Consider the following 22,106-nt stretch of genomic DNA (forward strand, 5'->3'; position numbering starts at 1 on the left):
TGTATGTTATAGAGTGATGTGTATTATAGAGTGATGTATGCTGTACAGTAGAATGTGCTGTAGAGCGGTGTACGTTGTAGAGTAGTGCTTTGTAGATTGATATGTGCGTAAAATGTTGCACACTGTAGAATGTTTTGCACTGTAGTGTTGCATACTGTAGAGCAGTATGTGCTATTGAATTGTATGTACTGTATAGTAGTATGCACTGCAAAACAATGTGTGCTGTAGAAGGGCATGTTTTGTAAACGGGCATGTGCTGTAATTAGGCATGCGCTGTCAAGGGGCATGCGCTGTAAAGGAGCATGCATTGTAGAGGAGCGTGCGCTGTAAAATGACGTGTACTGTAGTACAACATGCATTGTACAATGGTATGCGCTGTAAAAGGCTATATGCTGTAGAAGTTTATGCACTATACAGGGATGTGCACTGTACAGCATTGTGCGCTGTAAAGGGCTATGTGTTGTAGAGGACTGCATGTTGCAGAGCGATATGCGCTGTAAATTAATATGTGCTTTAGATTGGTATGCATTGTAAAGTGATATGTGCTGTAGATTAGTGTGCGTGCTAGAGTGGTGTGCGCTGTAAATAGGTGTGTGTTGTAGAGTAGTGTATGTTGCAGTGCTCATTGTACAATTAGGTGCGTCGTAGAACAATGTGCGCTTTAAAGTGTGCATTGTAGAGTGCTGTGCGTTGTCGAGTGCTATGCATTCTACAGGTGCGCATTTTGTAGAGTGGTGTGCGTTCTAGAGTGGTGTCCATTGTAGAATGCTGTGCATTGTAGAAAATGTGCGATGTACAATACTATGCGTTGTAGAGTGGTGTGCACTGTACAATGGCGTGTGCTTTAGAGCAATGTACACTGTAAAGGGGCGCACGCAGTATAGAGGCGCATGCAGTATAAAGATGCATGCAGTACCCAAGTGCACCCTGTAGAAGGGTGCATGCTGCAAAGAAATGCGCCCTGTAGTGACGTCTGTGCTATAGAGGGGTGCGCGCTGAAGTGTGTCATGCTGTACAGGAGTGTGCATTTTACAGTGGTGGTAGAGGCGTCTGTGCTGTAAAGGGCTGCGCGCTGTACAGTGATGCACGCTATAGTGTTACACGCTGTACAGGAATGTGCATTGTACCGGGATGTGCGCTGTAATGGGATGTATGGTGTAGAGAGATGCGCAATGTAGTAAGGTGCCTGCTGTAGAGGAGTAGGTGTTGCAGGCGTTGTGCACTGTACAGTAGTACACGCTGTAAAACACCATACGCTTCAAAAGGCATGCAGTGTAGAAGGGCATGCGCTGTAGAGTAGTGCATGCTGTAGAAGCGCCTAAGCTGTAGAGAGGTGCACACTGCAAAGGGGTGCGTGCTATAATGTTGCGCACTGTAACAGGATGTACGCTGTAGAGGAATAAGTATTGTAGTAAGGTGCGCATTGTAGAGGGGTGGGCATTGTAGGAAATTTCCACTATAAAGTGGTGCACACTGTCTAGAGGTGCACGCTGTGAGGGCGCATGCTGTAGTAAGATGCGCGCACACTGTAAAGGAATGTGCAATGTAGATTAGTTATAGAACAGTGTATACGTAATAAGTATTAATAACGTGTAAATGAATTGTACTTTTCTAACAATATGGCATATTAATTTGAGCATTAGTTGGTTTGTAAGACTGTTTGTGATTTAAAAACTGCGTGGTCATAGACTGCAATACAGAATAATAATGAGAATGTGAAGTTATTTTGTTTAAGTGAGATTGCAAAAGCACTTAATGAATAGGATGGAATTGCTAATATACCTTTCAGTTGTTTGAGCTTTTATTTTGTGTTTCTTTATGTATTTTGCAGCCGTGAAAGCGTAAACTGCAACACATAAAGAGAATGATATCTTAACATTTTTTGTTCAGAAGAATTGTAGTTATTTTTAAAGGCTATTTAAAACACACCTAATGTTCTAAGTCCTTTTAAAGAAAAATTAATGTCTGAGTTACATGTACGCAGTTTAAAAACGCTTTGTTTGTGCTAAAATGGCTTTTATGTTATAAGAAAGTTTCTACGAATATATAGCATCTAAATGGGCAAATGTTGTCGTTTGAAACAGTTTCGTGTGTCCAAATTGAAGCCAGCTGTCCATGCATGACTGAAAATGAAACTAAATGTGTAAGCACGGCTAAGAACGAAACTAAATGTCTAAGCAAAAACATATTTTGCAACAACAGGGAAGTGCCATCTCGATGTAAATAGCTGTATGCCTTACAATTGTTTAAGCATTTGCCCTTCATTGAAGCTATATGTGCCTTACTTAACAAACGTATTGTTGTTTTAGAAAGCTTTTTTATTGTCTCAAGAATTAGCTTGTAGTATGGTGTATGCTGTAATAGATGGTATGTGTTGTAGTGGATGTCTGCTGTTGAGTTGTATGTAATAGAGCGATATGTATTGTTAAGGGCAAAGTACATAGTAGTGTAAACTGCAGACTGGTATTGAATGCAAAATGCACATTGTTGTTAAGTGCAGAGTGCCTATTGTTAAGTGCAGAGAGCAGTTTGCTGCTAAGTGCAGGGCGCAGATTGTTTCTGAGTGCAAAGTGCAAATTGTTAATGAGTGCAGGGTGCAGATCGCTATTAAGTGTACAATGTTAAATGCACAGTGCATATTGTTGTTAAGCGCAGACAGCAGATTGTTACTGAATGCAAGGTGCAAATTGCCACTGAACACAAAGTGCAGATTGTTGCTGAGTGCAGAGTGCTACAGCGCAACGCTCCACTCTACAGCGCAGTGCTCCACTCTACAGCGCAGCGCTCCACTCTACAGCGCAACACTACACAACGCAGCATTCTGCTCTACAGCGCAGCGCTCCACTCTACAGAGCTGCATTCACTCTACAGTGCAGCATTCACTCTACAGCGCAGCGCTCCACTCTACAGCGCAGCGCTCCACTTTACAGCGCAGCGCTCCACTTTACAGCGCAGCGCTCCACTCTACAGTACAGTGCTCCACTCTACAGCACTCCACTTCACAGCGCAGCGCTCCACTCTACAACGCAGCAGTCCACTCTACAGCGCAGAATTTCCCAGTATAGCACTCCACTCTACAGAGCAGCGCACCACTCTACAGCGCAGCGCTCCACTCTACAACGCAACACTACACAACGCAGCATTCTGCTGTACAGCGCAGCACTCCACTCTACAGCGCAGCATTCACTCTACAGTGCAGCATTCACTCTACAGCGCAGCGCTCCACTCTACAGCGCAGCATTCACTCTACAGTGCAGCATTCACTCTACAGCGCAACGCTCCACTCTACAGTGCAGCATTACAAAACGCAGAACCCAGTCTACAGTGTAGCACTTCATAGCCCAGCACTCCACTCTACAGCGCAGCACTATACAATGCAGCACTCCACTCTACAGCGCAGCGCTCCACTCTACAGCGCAGCGCACCACTCTATAGCGCAGCGCTCCACTCTATAGCGCAGCGCTCCACTCTACAGCGCAGCGCTCCACGCTACAACGCAGCACTACACAACGCAGCACTCCACTTTACAGCACAGAACTCCCCAGTATAGCACTCCACTCTACAGCGCAGCACTCCACTCTACAGCGCAGCGCTCCACTCTACAGCGCAGCGCTCCACTCTACAGCGCAGCGCTCCACTCTACAGCGTAGCGCTCCACTCTACAGCGCAGCGCTCCACTCTACAGCGCAGCGCTCCACTCTACAGCGCAACACTAGACAACGCAGCATTCTGCTGTACAGCGCAGCGCTCCACTCTACAGTGCAGCATTCACTCTACAGCGCAGCGCTCCACTCTACAGCGCTCCACTCTACAGCGCAGCACTCCACTCTACAGCGCAGCGCTCCACTCTACAGCGCAGCGCTCCACTCCACAGCGCAGCGCTCCACTCTACAGCGCAGCACGCCGCTCTACAGCGCAACACTCCACTTTACAGCGCAACACTCCACTCTACAGCGCAACACTCCACTCTACAGCGCAACACTCCACTCTACAGCGCAACGTTCCAGTCTGCAGCACAGCGCGCCACTCTACAGCGCAGTGCGCCACAGCGCCATGCTCCACTCTACAGCGCAGCACTACACAACACTCCACTTTACAGCGCAGACCTTCCCAATTTAGCCCACCACTGTACAGCGCAGCATTCCACTCTACAGAGCAGCACTCCACTCTACAGCGCAACGCTCCACTCTACAGCGCAGCGCTCCACTCTACAGCGCAGCGCTCCACTCTATAGCGCAGCGCTCCACTCTACAGCGCAGCGCTCCACTCTACAGCGCAGCGCTCCACTCTACAGCGCAGCGCTCCACTCTACAGCGCAGCGCTCCACTCTACAGCGCAGCGCTCCACTCTACAGCGCAGCGCTCCACTCTACAGCGCAGCGCTCCACTCTACAGCGCAGCGCTCCATTCTACAGCGCAACACTACACAACGCAGCATTCTGCTTTACAGCGCAGCGCTCCACTCTACAGCGCAGCATTCACTCTACAGTGCAGCATTCACTCTACAGCGCAGCGCTCCACTCTACAGCGCAGCGCTCCACTCTACAGTGCAGCACTACACAACGCAGCACTCCACTCTACAGCACAGAACTCCCCAGTATAGCATTCCACTCTACAGCGCAGCACTCCACTCTACAAAGCAGCGCTCCACTTTACAGCGCAACGCTCCACTCTACAGCGCAGCGCTCCACTCTACAGCGCAGCGCTCCACTCTACAGCGCAGCGCTCCACTCTACAGTGCAGCACTACACAACGCAGCACTCCACTCTACAGCACAGAACTCCCCAGTATAGCATTCCACTCTACAGCGCAGCACTCCACTCTACAGCGCAGCGCTCCACTCTACAGCGCAGCGCTCCACTCTACAGCGCAGCGCTCCACTCTACAGCGCAACACTAGACAACGCAGCATTCTGCTTTACAGCGCAGCGCAGCGCTCCACTCTACAGCGCAGCATTCACTCTACAGTGCAGTATTCACTCTACAGCGCAGCGCTCCACTCTACAGCGCAGCGCTCCACTCTACAGCGCAGCGCTCCACTCTACAGCGCTCCACTCCACAGCGCAGCGCTCCTCTACAGCGCAGCACGCCGCTCTACAGCGCAACACTCCACTCTACAGCGTAGCACAACACTCCACTCTACAGCGCAACACTCCACTCTACAGCGCAGCGTTCCAGTCTGCAGCACAGCGCGCCACTCTACAGCGCAGCGCGCCACAGCGCAGTGCTCCACTCTACAGCGCAGCACTACACAACACAACACTCCACTTTACAGCGCAGACCTTCCCAATTTAGCACACCACTGTACAGCGCAGCATTCCACTCTACAGAGCAGCACTCACTCTACAGCGCAACGCTCCACTCTACAGCGCAACGCTCCACTCTACAGCGCAACGCTCCACTCTACAGCGCAACGCTCCACTCTACAGCGCAACGCTCCACTCTACAGCGCAACGCTCCACTCTACAGCGCAACGCTCCACTCTACAGCGCAGCGCTTCACTCTACAGCGCAGCGCTCCACTCTACAGCGCAGCGCTCCACTCTACAGCACAACACTACACAAAGCAGCATTCTGCTCTACAGTGCAGCGCTCCACTCTACAGCGCAGCATTCACTCTACAGTGCAGCATTCACTCTACAGCGCAGCGCTCCACTCTACAGCGCAGTGCTCCACTCTACAGCGCAACACTAGACAACGCAGCATTCTGCTGTACAGCGCAGCGCTCCACTCTACAGTGCAGCATTCACTCTACAGTGCAGCATTCACTCTACAGCGCAGCGCTCCACTCTACAGCGCTCCACTCTACAGCGCAGCACTCCACTCTACAGCGCAGCGCTCCACTCTACAGCGCAGCGCTCCACTCTACAGCGCAGCGCTCCACTACAGCGCAGCGCTCCACTCTACAGCGCAGCGCTCCACTCTACAGCGCAGCGCTCCACTCCACAGCGCAGCGCTCCACTCTACAGCGCAGCACGCCGCTCTACAGCGCAACACTCCACTTTACACACAACACTCCACTCTACAGCGCAACACTCCACTCTACAGCGCAACACTCCACTCTACAGCGCAACGTTCCAGTCTGCAGCACAGCGCGCCACTCTACAGCGCAGTGCGCCACAGCGCCATGCTCCACTCTACAGCGCAGCACTACACAACACTCCACTTTACAGCGCAGACCTTCCCAATTTAGCCCACCACTGTACAGCGCAGCATTCCACTCTACAGAGCAGCACTCCACTCTACAGCGCAACGCTCCACTCTACAGCGCAGCGCTCCACTCTACAGCGCAGCGCTCCACTCTATAGCGCAGCGCTCCACTCTACAGCGCAGCGCTCCACTCTACAGCGCAGCGCTCCACTCTACAGCGCAGCGCTCCACTCTACAGCGCAGCGCTCCACTCTACAGCGCAGCGCTCCATTCTACAGCGCAACACTACACAACGCAGCATTCTGCTTTACAGCGCAGCGCTCCACTCTACAGCGCAGCATTCACTCTACAGTGCAGCATTCACTCTACAGCGCAGCGCTCCACTCTACAGCGCAGCGCTCCACTCTACAGTGCAGCACTACACAACGCAGCACTCCACTCTACAGCACAGAACTCCCCAGTATAGCATTCCACTCTACAGCGCAGCACTCCACTCTACAAAGCAGCGCTCCACTTTACAGCGCAACGCTCCACTCTACAGCGCAGCGCTCCACTCTACAGCGCAGCGCTCCACTCTACAGCGCAGCGCTCCACTCTACAGCGCAGCGCTCCACTCTACAGCGCAGCGCTCCACTCTACAGTGCAGCACTACACAACGCAGCACTCCACTCTACAGCACAGAACTCCCCAGTATAGCATTCCACTCTACAGCGCAGCACTCCACTCTACAAAGCAGCGCTCCACTCTACAGCGCAGTGCTCCACTCTACAGCGCAGCGCTCCACTCTACAGCGCAGCGCTCCACTCTACAGCGCAACACTAGACAACGCAGCATTCTGCTTTACAGCGCAGCGCAGCGCTCCACTCTACAGCGCAGCATTCACTCTACAGTGCAGTATTCACTCTACAGCGCAGCGCTCCACTCTACAGCGCAGCGCTCCACTCTACAGCGCAGCGCTCCACTCTACAGCGCAGCGCTCCACTCTACAGCGCAGCGCTCCACTCTACAGCGCAGCGCTCCACTCTACAGCGCAGCGCTCCACTCTACAGCGCAGTGCTCCACTCTATAGCGCTCCACTCCACAGCGCAGCGCTCCTCTACAGCGCAGCACGCCGCTCTACAGCGCAACACTCCACTCTACAGCGTAGCACAACACTCCACTCTACAGCGCAACACTCCACTCTACAGCGCAGCGTTCCAGTCTGCAGCACAGCGCGCCACTCTACAGCGCAGCGCGCCACAGCGCAGTGCTCCACTCTACAGCGCAGCACTACACAACACAACACTCCACTTTACAGCGCAGACCTTCCCAATTTAGCACACCACTGTACAGCGCAGCATTCCACTCTACAGAGCAGCACTCACTCTACAGCGCAACGCTCCACTCTACAGCGCAACGCTCCACTCTACAGCGCAACGCTCCACTCTACAGCGCAACGCTCCACTCTACAGCGCAGCGCTTCACTCTACAGCGCAGCGCTCCACTCTACAGCGCAGCGCTCCACTCTACAGCACAACACTACACAAAGCAGCATTCTGCTCTACAGCGCAGCGCTCCACTCTACAGCGCAGCATTCACTCTACAGTGCAGCATTCACTCTACAGCGCAGCGCTCCACTCTACAGCGCTGCGCTCCACTCTACAGCGCTCTACTCTACAGCACAGCGCTCCACTCTACAGCGCAACACTCCACTCTACAGCGCAACACTCCACTCTACAACGCAGCAGTCCACTCTACAGCACAGAACTTCCCAGTATAACACTCCACTCTACAGCGCAGCGCTCCACTCTACAGCGCAGCGCTCCACTCTACAGCGCAGCGCTCCACTCTACAGCGCAGCACTCCACTCTACAGCGCAGCGCTCCACTCTACAGCGCAGCACTCTATAGCGCAGCGCTCCAATCTACAGCGCAGCGCTCCACTCTACAGTGCAGCACTACACAACGCAGCACTCCACTCTACAGCACAGAACTCCCCAGTATAGCATTCCACTCTACAGCGCAGCACTCCACTCTACAAAGCAGCGCTCCACTCTACAGCGCAACGCTCCACTCTACAGCGCAGCGCTCCACTCTACAGCGCAGCGCTCCACTCTACAGCGCAACACTAGACAACGCAGCATTCTGCTGTACAGCGCAGCGCTCCACTCTACAGTGCAGCATTCACTCTACAGTGCAGCATTCACTCTACAGCGCAGCGCTCCACTCTACAGTGCAGGGCTCCACTGTACAGCGCTCCACTCTACAGCGCAGCGCTCCACTCTACAGCGCAGCGCTCCACTCTACAGCGCAGCGCTCCACTCTACAGCGCAGCGCTCCACTCTACAGCGCAGCGCTCCACTCTACAGCGCAGCGCTCCATTCTACAGTGCAGTGCTCCACTCTACAGCGCTCCACTCCACAGCGCAGTGCTCCACTCTACAGCGCAGCGCTCCACTTCACAGCGCAGCGCTCCATTCTACAGTGCAGTGCTCCACTCTACAGCGCTCCACTCCACAGCGCAGTGCTCCACTCTACAGCGCAGCACGCCACTCTACAGCGCAGCACGCCACTCTACAGCGCAACACGCCACTCTACAGCGCAACACTCCACTCTACAGCGCAACACTCCACTCTACAGCGCAACACTCCACTCTACAGCGCAACACTCCACTCTACAGCGCAACACTCCACTCTACAGCGCAACACTCCACTCTACAGCGCAGCACAACACAACACTCCACTTTACAGCGCAGACCTTCCCAATTTAGCACACCACTGTACAGCGCAGCATTCCACTCTACAAAGCAGCACTCACTCTACAGCGCAGCGGTCCAGTCTGCAGTGCAGCGCGCCACTCTACAGCGCAGCGCGCCACTCTCCAGCGCAACACTCCCCTCTACAGCGCAACACTCCACTCTACAGCGCAGCACTCCACTCTACAGCGCAACACTACACAACGCAGCATTCTGCTCTACAGCGCAGCGCTCCACTCTACAGCGCGGCATTCACTCTACAGCGCAGCATCCACTCTACAGTGCCGGATTCACTCTACAGCGCAGCGCTCCACTCTACAGCGCTCCACTCTACAGCGCAGCGCTCCACTCTACAGCGCAGCGCTCCACTCTACAGCGCAGTGCTCCACTCTACAATGCACTACTCCACAAAGCACACTAGTCCACTCTACAACACACCACCCCACTATACAGCGCTGCACTCTACAACGCAGCACTCCACTGTACAGCACAAACAGTTCCTAACATGCTCATTGTATTGAAAACACACACATTATTATTGTAGTTAAACACAAACACTTTTTTACGGACTAATTATTGAAAACACCCACTTTTCAACACACTTGTATTAAAACACGCACATTATATTAAAAAAAACCATTAAAAAAAATTGTATGCAGAAGCTGTTTGCACACAGTCGGCAAGGGGAAACTGAAACTGACATGTTCTTCACAAACCAGCCTGCAACAAAGTAACAAAATGTAGAACTGCTCGTGTAAAACTGAAACTGACATGCTCTTCACAGTTGGCGCGCGCGCGACCTAATCCAAGTCGAAGATCTGCGCGTTCACATCTCTTGTCTGTTCCCCTTGAGCCCTTGAAAACTGAAATGATCACAATAAGTCTCGCAGCGACGGATCGCTTTCGCGATCCGGTTCGCAGGTGCGAGACCTAAAAAGGAACTAAACAAGATCCACAGTCACCAAATTCCCCAGTAAGAGTGAAACAGGACTTTTTTAACAGAATGGACATTATACTATCGAAACTCAATGTTCTCCATCATCTAAAAGCAAATACTGAACTCCTTCAATCGGAAATGGGTGGTTTCAGACAAGATGTATGTGCAAGGACTATCAGGCTGGACGAAACAGAATCTTGCATCAGTTGAAGATAAGCAGATCTCTATTACAAAATCTTTGGAATTAATGTCGCAGAAATTAATCTCTCTAGAAAAAGAATTATCAGCCTTGGAAGATAGAAACAGGAGAGGCAACCCCTGAATATTCGGTTTATCAGAAAAAAGACGACACAGGCAAATCTTGCATCTTCTTCCTTGAAGCGGGGATGCGTCAGGTCCTTGAACTTACTTTTGGCCATACTTTTTAGATTGAATAGGCCCACAGGATCCCAACACAGGTCACCAATATCTCCCTAAACAAACCAAGGGCCCTCATCTTCAGACCTCTAAGGTACCAGCATACTAAAATGATGCTTTACCGTACAAAGAAAATCAAAACTCTCAGCTGGATGATCACAAAATTGGTATCACACAAGACTATGCAAGGCCTATAGTGGAGCAAAGAAAAAAAATCCTAGCTCTTCGCTAAGATCTCCATTCCCTCAACATATCTTTGTCCTTTATTGGTTCAGCAAAATTGAAGATCATCTTTGAAGATTCCCCACGTATCTTCGATAAACCAAAAGATATGGAAACTTTCATACACAAAATAATTGAAAGTCAAATGTCACATTGAATATTGGTTTAAATTATAGGATATCCATCGCTACTCTGTAATGCCACTCCTCTGATACCAGCCATGGCCGCTGCAGGTAAGAGCGGTGTGGCCGGCTTGGGGGGGGGGGGGGGGGGGAAGATTTCAGGAGACGACTACTAGGGAAAATTAAATAAATACATAATTTTCCCTCATGGTGGTCTCTCGAAATTCCCCCCCAGCCAGCCCCACCACCCTTACCTGCAGCAGCTGCGGCTGTCCGATACGAAAATCTCTGTGTTGTACTTTACATTGCCACCCATGCAACGCCCAATGTATTGCTGATCGGATTGTCACCAGGATTCATTTTTGCAAAGAACAACTCTCCCTTGTGTTGTAAGTTGTTCTTAAGATATGGCCTTGTGGTTCAGCTGTTATAGGTTGTCTCAGCTGATATATGATCTTATTCATAGATTCGCTCCCATAAGAGCTTTCATAATGCTATTTGTTCCTCTTTTTGGATTGGCTTAAGCACACATCTATGGTTGATCAGCTGTGGTTATCCTTCTATGGTCAATTAAAAAATATTTCACCATATAATAGGTGGTTGCAACACTCCTCTATGGTCAATAATTTTGTGGGTAATCATGTATGGTTTAATTAAAAATGCTATCATATCACACTATAGGTTAATCTATGGTTAAAATATGTTTAAGCCATGTTTAATGTAATTTATCTATGCCTATTCTTCTACAGTTGACCATCTATGTCTAATTTAGAAATGTTATTTTATCAGATTATAGGTATTCACAGTCATTTCATAATCCTGCTCGGGTCTGGACCCAATGTATGGCTGTTATTCTCTGCTCCCAGGCCCACATGGTTCCTTGTTTTGCTTCAGGGGTTGGCTGTCTGGGGGTGGGGAGTGGTGTGCATTTTGTCAATATTGAGGTATTGTATATCTATACCGAAGCTCAGGTCTACGTTGTTGAAGATCTCATGTAATCCTTTAATGCAATATGCATATGCTACTAGGCTTGTCCTCCTCTTTTTCCTTCTGGTCCTTCCATTCCCCTCTCTCTCTTTGGAGTCTCCCTCCTACCCCAGACTAATTGTTCATTCTAGCCCAGATTTAAGAAATGAAGATGGTCTCCCTTAACACCAAGGGATTAAACCATACTATCAAATGGAAATAGATTTTACACTCTTACAGCAAATTAAAAAGTGATATCCTACGACTCCAAGACGCAAAAGCCAGGCTGATGGAAGGTGGCAGAATGCAACATATTTGAACATCTGACTACACTTGCTCCCCCACTTGCAAAAAGACAAATGGGATATTCACCTTGATTTTGATACTATTGCCCATGATGACTAAGACAGATAGCTTATCTCCAAAATTACAAAAAACAACTCCTCCCTTTACATAGCAAATATTCATGCCCAAACGATGGACGACCCGAGATTCTGGTAATCTCTCAACCAGAGGCTTCTTGAAATCTGACCAACAACAATCTTTTCTTAGCAGGAGACCTAACCTACCCTAAGACACCAACCTGGACAGATTATCACAATAGACATACAGGCCCAATCACTCACATGCTCTGGTACAGAAACTTACCAAGGATAATGAACTTTTGGTGCCTTCATGTTCTAGAGGGCGCCTAATATCCTCATAGCCATAAATCCTTATCCAGAATTTATTATTTTTTTATTAGCAACCCTGATTCAATCAGTATCTAATCCCACCATTTAGCCTATTATTGTAACGGACCATGTTTGCATCACTGTTACCCTAGACTTATCTGATTCTCCTCCTAAAACTAGATCCTGGAGAATGAATGAGGAGGTTCTTGAGGCTTCTGCCTTCATTAATTTAGTGCGGTAATTGCAAACACAACAGTGATGGACAGAATGTGGATCAATGTCACACATTCACCCCAGTCCAAAGATCTGGGCCCAAATCCATCGTTTTTCCACTCCACACCACCCTGCAGTGAGCTAAAAAACGGTGATGGATCAAGCCCTGATCTTTGGACTGGGTAAGAGTGGTCTGCTTAATTCAGGCACTCTGTTCATCACCAACCCCTTTTCTGAATCATTTTGTCCACCATAAGCGTGGAAGGGTATACTCAGATGTGAGTCCCTTGCTCATTGCACCATCAGGATTCAAGCAAGCCGGGCCGACGACGCCTGAAATGGCAGAAACCGGTCCCCGGAAGCTTGTTTCCTTCCCAGTATAAGAATTGGCTTTGTAGTTTGGTTTGCCCTGTTCCCATCATGTACTGGGACAGGAACAGACTAATTTGCATATAGCCAAGTTCTGAGCTGGGATGGTGCAGTGAGCTAAAAAACGGTGATGGATCAAGCCCTGATCTTTGGACTGGGTAAGAGTGGTCTGCTTAATTCAGGCACTCTGTTCATCACCACCCCCTTTTCTGATTCATTAATTTAGTGGCACAAGCATTAACCAATTTATGTTAAGGATAACATTGCCTCGGAGGTTAAGGAGTGCACTAAACGGGATGCTATGAAAGCTACCATTACGGGCGTGATGCTAGGTGCAATGGCAAATAAAAACAAGCAGTTAAACACTTAACTAAATGGTCTGGAGAAACCAATCTAGATTTTTAGAAAAAGACAGGACCAAAGACCTTAAATCTAACAACACCTCCAAAATCAAACCATATTAAATACAAAAACAACAAAACAGTTAAAGGGCATATGTATGGTCAACCAAACTAAAAATCCAAAAACCTTCTAGAGCGCAGTAAAGCTCGGAGATTACTGGCTCTCACCCTCAAGAATGCTAAAAAAATTCCATCATCATTTCAGCCATTAAAGATCATGTAGGGTGCCTAAACAATGATCCTGCAAAGACTGTGGATACATTTCATAACTTCTTGTCACAATTATATAATCCCACGAAGACAGGTGGTAATGATTGTGCAGCCACCAGTAAATCCTTTCTAGATCCTGTCAGACTCCCTCACAATCCCAAATGAGGCAATGTCTCACCTCAATAACCCTATTACACAGAAAAAAATTGCTTAGCTATCAAATCCCTAAAACCAAACAAAGCCCTGGGTCCAGACGGTTTTCCTGCTTCTTTTTACCATGGCTACCAGCAAATATTGGCACTGCATATTCTTACCCTCTTAACCATAACTTTGGAGAAAGACCTCCTCGATATAATTTTAGCACTCTGACTTGAGAAAGTCCTTCCTTAACTCGTACATCCATATCACACAGGTTTTGTAAAAGGTCGCATAGCAGCTGATAATATTAGGGTTTTCCCCCATTTATTTGTGAAAGCAAAATTACTCTCCTCTCCAGCCATGGCTATGGCTCTGGACACAGACAGAAAAAGCATTCAACAAGGTTTCTTGGCACTTCCTACAAGCCACTTTGGAAAATTTCAATCTAGAATCAAGATTTATCTGCTTGACCATGGCAATATACAGTAACCCAATGGTCCTCATTAAACTTAATGGACATATTTCCGATGCTTTTAATCTAGCTCAAGGTATGAGGAAAAGGTGCCACTTATACCCTTTATTGTTATTGTTCCTTCTAACAATCGAACCCTGCTACAAACTATTCGTAATAACACAAAACTCCATGGTATTACTTTCAAAAACGTAACTTAGAAATTTGCTGCATATGCAGACTGCGTCCTAATTTTTCCCTATGAGACAGAAAGCGTCATCCCCGACATTCTTAATGTGATCACAGATTATGCCAAGGTCTCAGGCTATTCCTTAAATATGGAGAAAACCTAAATCTTCCCTCTCAATAACTTGTGTCCTCCATTTATGGACTCAACTTCAAACCTTAAACGGCAATCTAACAAACTTAAAAACATGGCACAGTATCTCAGAAACTAAAATTCACACAGAAACCTCCCTCCTTGCAAAGATCAAAAAGTTAACTGAGGAGTGGTCTCTGAAGTTCATTACATGGTAGGGTAAGGCTGAAACAGTTAACATGTTAGTTGCCTCTCAAATAACAGATCTCATTATGCTGCCACTGCACTTCTCCAACTCTTTCTTTACATCTCTCAATGCTCAAATATAAGCTTTTATTTGGAAAGCTAAAAAAGGCAATAATTTCCCTCTGTAAATAGCAATAAAACAAAGAGAGCTGTATTAAGCTCCCTAATCCCATATTCTATCAAACCGCCTTCATAGTTAGAGCAACCATCTGATGGTTGCATCCATTTGTTCCTCATCACTCTACTTGAAAGTACATAGCGATGGATCTAACTTCCACTGTCTCGCCTAGAAGTATCCTAACAAAACATATCAAGGTACCTCATTCTTAACAAACCATTAAAGACTCTGTCTCCTCTATCAAAAACTAGATACATGCTTCCCTCATAGAATCAAAGGTTCAGAGCTAGCTTCCCTATGGTTCAATCCAACCATAAAAATTGATCCTAATCCCCCTTTTTGGAAAAAATAAGCCTCTCTTGGATTACTATATGTTAAGGACATTATTTTCTCAGAAGACTCGCTACTTTTGCCACACTAAAATCAAAATGCGTTCACCAACCAATTTATTTTTATAACTTACTATCTTTTAAAGTGTCTCAATTTCCTTCAGAACTTAAAATCCAAAAATTATAAAGTCTCTATAATCTATACAATACTTTTAAAAAAAACTCTCCAGCTTTAACAGACGAGATCCAGAAAACATGGGAAGTGTCTTGTACTGAATAGAACATTGACCCCATACCACCATCACAACGGTTAAATATCTGGAAATCTATGCTATTGCATACAGTCTCACCTCTCATCTTACAGTGCAAACGTTGGACAACATTGTGGACTCCAGAACGGTTAAATAAGCTTGCTCTTTTATCTTCAGCTGCTTGTTGGCATTGCCAACACACCACAGATAATCTAGAACATCTGATGTTTTACTGCAAAAACATTAACCCCTTCTGGATAGCTAGTCAAGATACTCTATCAAACATCTCAACATACAAAATTCCTCTATCACATACCATAATCTCTCTAGGCATCCATGCAGCATCAGACTCGGCAACACTAAGCTCACTATGTTATGTTGTCTTGTAAAGCGCATGGCTACCCCAGCAATGGGGCGTCCCAGCGCTGTAGACCACTAGGGAACCCGTCCTGGCTTTCCCTGTGAGATGATCCCTGCTGGGTATCTCCAAGGTGAAACCAGGCATCCCCAGTGTATGTGGGGGGGCCGTTGTGGAGATGAGGCAAGCTAATGCCCAGAGTTGCCGAGTGTGATCCCTGGTTAGAGTAGGCACCGAAGCGAGAATTATCGAGTCCGCTGACCCTGGTCCACGACCCTGCCGCGTCGGGAATTGAACCCTGGTCCCGGGCCGTCCTCTGCTTCCGGGTCTGCCGCCTCTAACCAGTGAGCCACACCACTCCACTATCATTTTGCAATGTCAAGCCAGACCTAAACATCCGCCTAGGGTAATTACTGATGCTCTCATCTGTGCTGCTGCCAGACAAAACATCATAAAACAATCTAGTTATCTAAGAACTTTAATAGCAGTACAATGTCATGTGTGTCCCCTTGAAAGACTATCATCTTGGAACAGTTTCCTCATTGACGTTCTTCTTGCAATGGGCATTGAGCAAATCAGCCAGGCAAATAACAAGCATGGGGGTTTGCAAGCCTCTGAAAGTGGAATTGCATATGCTATTTGTGCATCATTCAAAATTCCTACATGCATAAATTAGAAAAGGTTCACAGATAGCGCAATCAAATAGACAAACCAAACCCAACCTTAGCAACCACTGTACAGGGGTGAACAATTTGTGGAATTCTGGTAATCAGGGCCTAGGACTCATTAGGGAGTAGAAGGACAGTATTCAAAGATTATTCCTCTTTTCAATACCGACCAGGTTCTAAAAGATGTTTGGGTGGCAGTAAACTCAGCATGCTTCTGAGCAGATATGAGAATGTGGCTAACGCGCACACAAAATGACAATTGTGGATGTAAGATGTGTTACAAATATATCTGCCCGAGAGATAATTTTGTATGAATGAAAAAATTGATACAACACTTTCTGGTTGAAACTTGTCATCTAGGTGGCACAGAGATCTTAGCAGCAACTTGCCGAGCTAACTTACCAATGGTAATCGTATTAATGTTGTCAAGATGTTTGGACTGTCTTCGGTGGCATGACACTAAAATGTTCAATTGGTGGGGAATGAGGCCACATAGATATCTAATCAGTGATATCACTAGGTAGCTCCATTACTGATATGATCCTCACTGCCTGGCCCATGAGGATGTCTCTGAGGGGTGTAGGCAGGTTTGCCAGAGAATACACCACTAGAGGTGCAAGATCCCCTTTGCGGGTGAAGAGTAGGCTGTTGCTTCTCTATAAGAACATCAAACCTAGGTGATGCTGTCACTACCTCCATCTAACTTTCAAACAGAGCATTTTGAATTATAGTTCACACCATTGCATTCTTTAAATTTGCAGCCAGTTTCAAGAAGCTATTGGGTGTTCCAATAATTTGCCTACTTTTCAGTTTCACTCCTTAACACCACTCAATTGAGAGCACCTTTAAAGTCCTTCAGGACCTCAGCACATTTCATACAAATCTGGGACTCAGTCAATCAGGATATTTCCTTGTATAATTAGATATTATTTTCATCTTACCCATCATTTTGTAAGGGCTGTGTTTGCTAGATATAAATATTTTTAAGTCAATAATGCGCTTCTTTGTTGCAGGTTTCCTCGCTTAGCTTACCTCACCAGTGATACCAAATGCGCAGTATTTGAAAGAGAGCTCTTGCTTCCTACACCCAGAAAGACTGAGATATTAAATCTCAGGGTCATCAATACTACCATAATAACTGGTTGCTTTCATATTTAGAAGATCCTGAGAATCAAAGTAAAACCTCTGGGCTCAGAAAAACCCCATAGCCTATTGATGCAGTGACATGCGAGCTTTCCAGTGCTTCACGGGGATCTTTTGGGTTTAGGGAGCTGAAGTGGGACCTCTAATAAGTTCTTTCATCTCACTGATGTGTGGTTAGTGATGCTGCTACTGGTTATCTGTCAACAATACCACCAAGAGGTAGTAAGAGGTGTCTCTAGTGCAAGACCCTGATAGGTTGGGTTGTAGGAGTAAGGTCAAACCCTACCTTGCTGTTATTGACTTTGCGCTCCAGTGAGTCCTTTTTCCTCTCGAGCTCCACATCATTGATTGACACGGGTGTCACGGTTAGGTTCTTGGTGGTTGCCCGGGAAAACGTCACATAGTCTGGCAACCTCTTCCTTCGCTTCTGAGGCCCCTAAATTTAAAGAAAGAAGCAGCATTAGTAAGCCCCACAACAGTCACTGGGTAGGAGCCTTGCAGACAATACAAATCAGTCAAGTCTGTGAGTTAGCTATGTGCAGAGGAGAGAGTTAAGAGTAGTAGGCCTTTCAGACATGCATCATGTAGCAAAGATAAGATGTAATTGTCAAGAGGGGACCAGTGAACGACACAGTCCATCCGGTCACGTGTTGGACACCACTGACAGATTTCACAGAGTTCTTAGGGCTTCACAGCACTATAGAGAGTTACCAAGTTGCCATGACCAATGCAAGAGGTCTTGCTTAAAGCAGAGTTAAATACTTAGGCTTCAAGGAAGAGCAAAGGGTTTCATTTAATAACCAGAAAACCCAGTAATACCAAAGTATAGATATTGAGTAAAGCATACAATATTACTTGTAGGAAGAAGATTAAGAAAGTCACATCAGTGACCTGATGATGAACTCCACTCTCAGTACAGTGGCATTTTTCCCTCAATTACACCCTCCCAAGCTTCAAAGCACCAATTCCTAAAACTGCACAAATCTGGTCTTTGACTGACACCAAACTGAACACATGGTGGGTTCACTTGTAGGTACAAGATGTTGGTTTAACTACAACATCCATGAACCAGAGGCAGCCGCTGAAAGCAGTCCTGCTTCCATCAGCCCAGCAAGTATCCTGTGATGTACCGCTGGTTGGCCAGTTCACCAGTGATTGGGCATCACGTGCAGAGCTAGAGCAAAGTCGAGAAAGAACAGAGCTGGGCTGACTCACTTCAAGTACAATCACCCCAACCATGACCTACACCTCCACTCACTTCATCTAAGAGGACTTTTGCATTACAGGACTTTATCCATTGAGTTCATGAGTGAGAGGAGTCAGGCTTAGGAGTGACCCTACATAAGGCTCATGTGTGAATTCACTTGGGGGACACTACCTCGAGAACAAACAACTTGCTGCCAAATGCACTTTACTCCGCCCTTGCAAATGACCACTGGTCAACCTTATTTTCAAGAAATGACCCTCTCGTTCTTCAATTTGGACAGTGTATTTTGGAACGACCAGAACACCTTCTACAAACACCTTACCCATTCACCAAACAATGCCAAGCAGGCCACCCAAACAAACTCATTCATACAATTCCTTACAATAGAGGCCACCCAAACTCACCTTCTCACTAATGCCACTGACATACATAAATGGTTTCTCAATGCAAGATGGCAATAAAGGAACTATAACTTTTTTTTAAGGATCGTACGAAGGGAAAAAGCCAGTAAGTTGGGATTAGAACGGGTATCTCTTCCCCACAGTCACTAGGTTAGAGCCCATTTTATGTTACATTTACATCACAATTCTATACAAGATTCATGTAGAAAGTGTGTGTTGCCTTGCGTGACCTTCAATGAGCATTTCACCCCAATCTGGGGACGGTGCTCAAGTTATTAGGTATAAGGTGAGAGGTTCTTCTAGCTTCGGACAGTAATGAACCAGAAAAGTTGAGTTTGTTGGATCTCTCGGCCACATTCAATATATGTTAGATCACCAAATTCTGGTAAACAGGTGGGCTGATGTGGTCAAGCTCTCTTCTGTTTTTCTCCACTGGTTTTGGTTCTTCTTGGAGTAACAAAAGTCCCAAAAATAGCTTCAATCCTCTGTTACCTTTTACATCCTTTGTTGCTGTGCTCATGCTATTGTTTTATGTGTATGTGCAGCCATTACACCTTTCTCTTTTTCAGCTGTTTGATACCTCATCTGATCTTGCACAAGTTCTTGGAAAACTGACCAGCAACCATTAATAGGTCCACCTTTATTCTGAAATGGACCGCAAAATCTGCTCCCTGCCCTCTTGTGGGTCTGATCAGACTTGCTTTACCTCGGATTCTTAGACAGCTCCGCTGGTACTCTTGGTAGCCAAGAGAAGACCCTTTAAGACCCCTCACCATGGTTTAAAAGACTTGCATTCCCCCTGCCTCAAAGTTCCATGTAAAAAAAAAATTAAAACTCCTAAAATTATTTTCCTGGGTAGCAAAAGTCTAATGCACATTTGCAGGTTCATTATAAACACAGCTGGAGAAAATATTTTGGTGATGGGATGAAAAGCAGTTATATTTGTTTCAAATTGTAAGGGTAGGGTAATGACATCAGGTATCCTTCCGCTCTCTCCAATGACCTCACAGGGGGTGATGTCGGAGTGCCATTGACATTTATGAGGGTTTAAGTTTTTGTTTTAATAATCTCTATTGAAAGCTTTAGACAACGTTCTAATAAACAATGGTTGATAATTATACAATAAGGAAAGAAGGTTTATAAAATTGAAATAAAAATATTTCTTAAAAAAATAAAATTACAAAAAACACACTTAGTAGAAACCGGACTGAACGTTCAGCATTTTCTAAATGCCCTTAAAGGACTTTTCAGTAGGATGAAGATCATGGTGTCGGTGTTCATAAGACCACTTGGTTGGCCCGTAGTGAGGCTGTCTGTCCCAGTGAAACAAGGCATGGCGGGATTTCATTTGAATCCTGGATCAAGGACCAACCAAGGAGTGGATGGATGATGTTTGCTTCAGACAGAAGCTCCACAGCTCCAAAATAAGCTGCTGGAGCCCTCGTTGAAGAAGCTTAAAACGTTGTAAACGTTCAAGGTAGGATATTGACACTTTGGCGGACGAAGCTGTGCATGTGGTGGACCATTCCAGTGAGAGGTTCACACTCTGGGCTCTTCCCAAAGTATGGAGTATTTTCAAAGGAGGCCGGTAGTAGCTGGTGGTTCTATAAAGAGTCTGAGGTTACGGTAGAAATAGTCTTTGGAGTGATGACGATAGTCTGACATTGTGTAGGCAATGTTGGAGTCCAAGTAGGTGCCCGCTTTGATGGAGCATCTCAATAGTCTTCCTTGCTTTATTTCTGAGGATTTCATGCAAACTGGCTTTTCTAATATTTCCTCAAAAAACAAACAAAGATTTTTTACAGAACGCAGTACACGGTGCAAGAATGTCCACAATTGGAATTGCCTGCAGAGTCTGTGTCAATCGTCTTTATCATTCAAGCAGTGCTTCGAGACAACAACTTTGACTTTTGAGGCCTTTTCTGTGGCTCTTCACAGGGAACACTCAGGGTTTTTCTGACAATTGCTCTGCTCCTCTTATTCTAAAAGGTTTGTGGCATATAGGGATGTTCATTCACCAAAATACCAGGGGTAATTTAAATGACAAAGCACCATTTAACCTGAAATGACCTCACAGTGTTGACAAAGTGCCCACTACTGAGATGTTAAAAGCCTTTAATTTGATGATGAGTGAGTAAAGAAGGGCAATGAGTGGAAAAGGGGCTCCATTTATTTTATGCTCCTGCCACTTGCCTTACTGAACACGGAGACAAGGGGTCCCAAACTCAATGCTAGGGTAACCCAAGGGTAAGATATTGATTGCAACTACTACTCTCTAGCCCTAATCAGCGTCCGCTGCTGCAGTGCCACCAGGGGACGCATCCGAGCACTTCCTGGTAAATGGACGCTCAAAAGCAAGGTAGGTCCAGAGTAGTAAAAATACACTGCCACTGGGCCTGGGGACCTGTCATGAGGCTGTTCATGATATTCTGTCCTTTGAGAACTTAGTAAATTAATACTTCTACTTGAGAAAAAGCGGAGAGTCACAGGAGGGTCCAGCTTTGAGGGGAAAAGAGATTGGCACCACATATGACATCTCTAACCCTCATTGAACGCCCATGGTCCTCGTCTCCTTCCATCATATGCTACAGTGTTGCCACCATCAACTCCTGAGGCACCAGAAAAGCCACGCTGGGCTTCTTCTGTGGCCAACTTGGCTAATGAGAGGCAACCAAGTAGCAACACTATTGCTACTCAACTTCCTTTCGGCCAGGTCAAAGGAACATGTCCCAGAATTGTCACACTGCCACCGGTGGTACTGCATGTCACACTGCAGAGGAACCCTTCACTTTGGCATTGACAGATCTGCACGTAGAGAACTAATTTTCTCACTCCTACACCAACATAATGTTGCCAAAATGGTGTCCAAGCTGGAGCTTTCTGAGAGAATCTCTTCGCTGTAGATATAGCTGTGTTCCTGAAATTAAATGCATTGCATTTGTAAACACTCAAACAATGGCTAACTTAGAGAATTTAGGCCTCAGACTCCATTTTGTCTGTGATGTTTCCTTAGACCACCTGAATAGATTTGTATTTTCACGCCTCCCTCAAATAAAAATTGACTGTG

The 22,106-nt window shown here is 46.7% G+C and overlaps 1 protein-coding gene across 3 annotated transcripts in view; it reads right to left on the reverse strand.

The window, feature by feature from the left end:
• Positions 1-22,106, reverse strand: part of LOC144768144 (pleckstrin homology domain-containing family G member 6-like) — a 191,000-nt gene that overhangs the window by 81,261 nt on the left and 87,633 nt on the right. For all 3 annotated transcript variants that reach the window (XR_013598486.1, XM_078651579.1, XM_078651580.1), the window contains exon 3: positions 17,718-17,867. Coding sequence is in view for 2 of the 3 variants with exons in the window: in XM_078651579.1 (XP_078507705.1) it covers positions 17,718-17,867 (150 nt within the window). In the remaining variant the exon portion in view is untranslated. The remainder of the gene's footprint in view (positions 1-17,717; positions 17,868-22,106) is intronic.

Source organism: Lissotriton helveticus, chromosome 7, assembly GCF_964261635.1.
Source record: "Lissotriton helveticus chromosome 7, aLisHel1.1, whole genome shotgun sequence".
In the NCBI taxonomy this organism is placed as follows: Eukaryota; Metazoa; Chordata; class Amphibia; order Caudata; family Salamandridae; genus Lissotriton; species Lissotriton helveticus.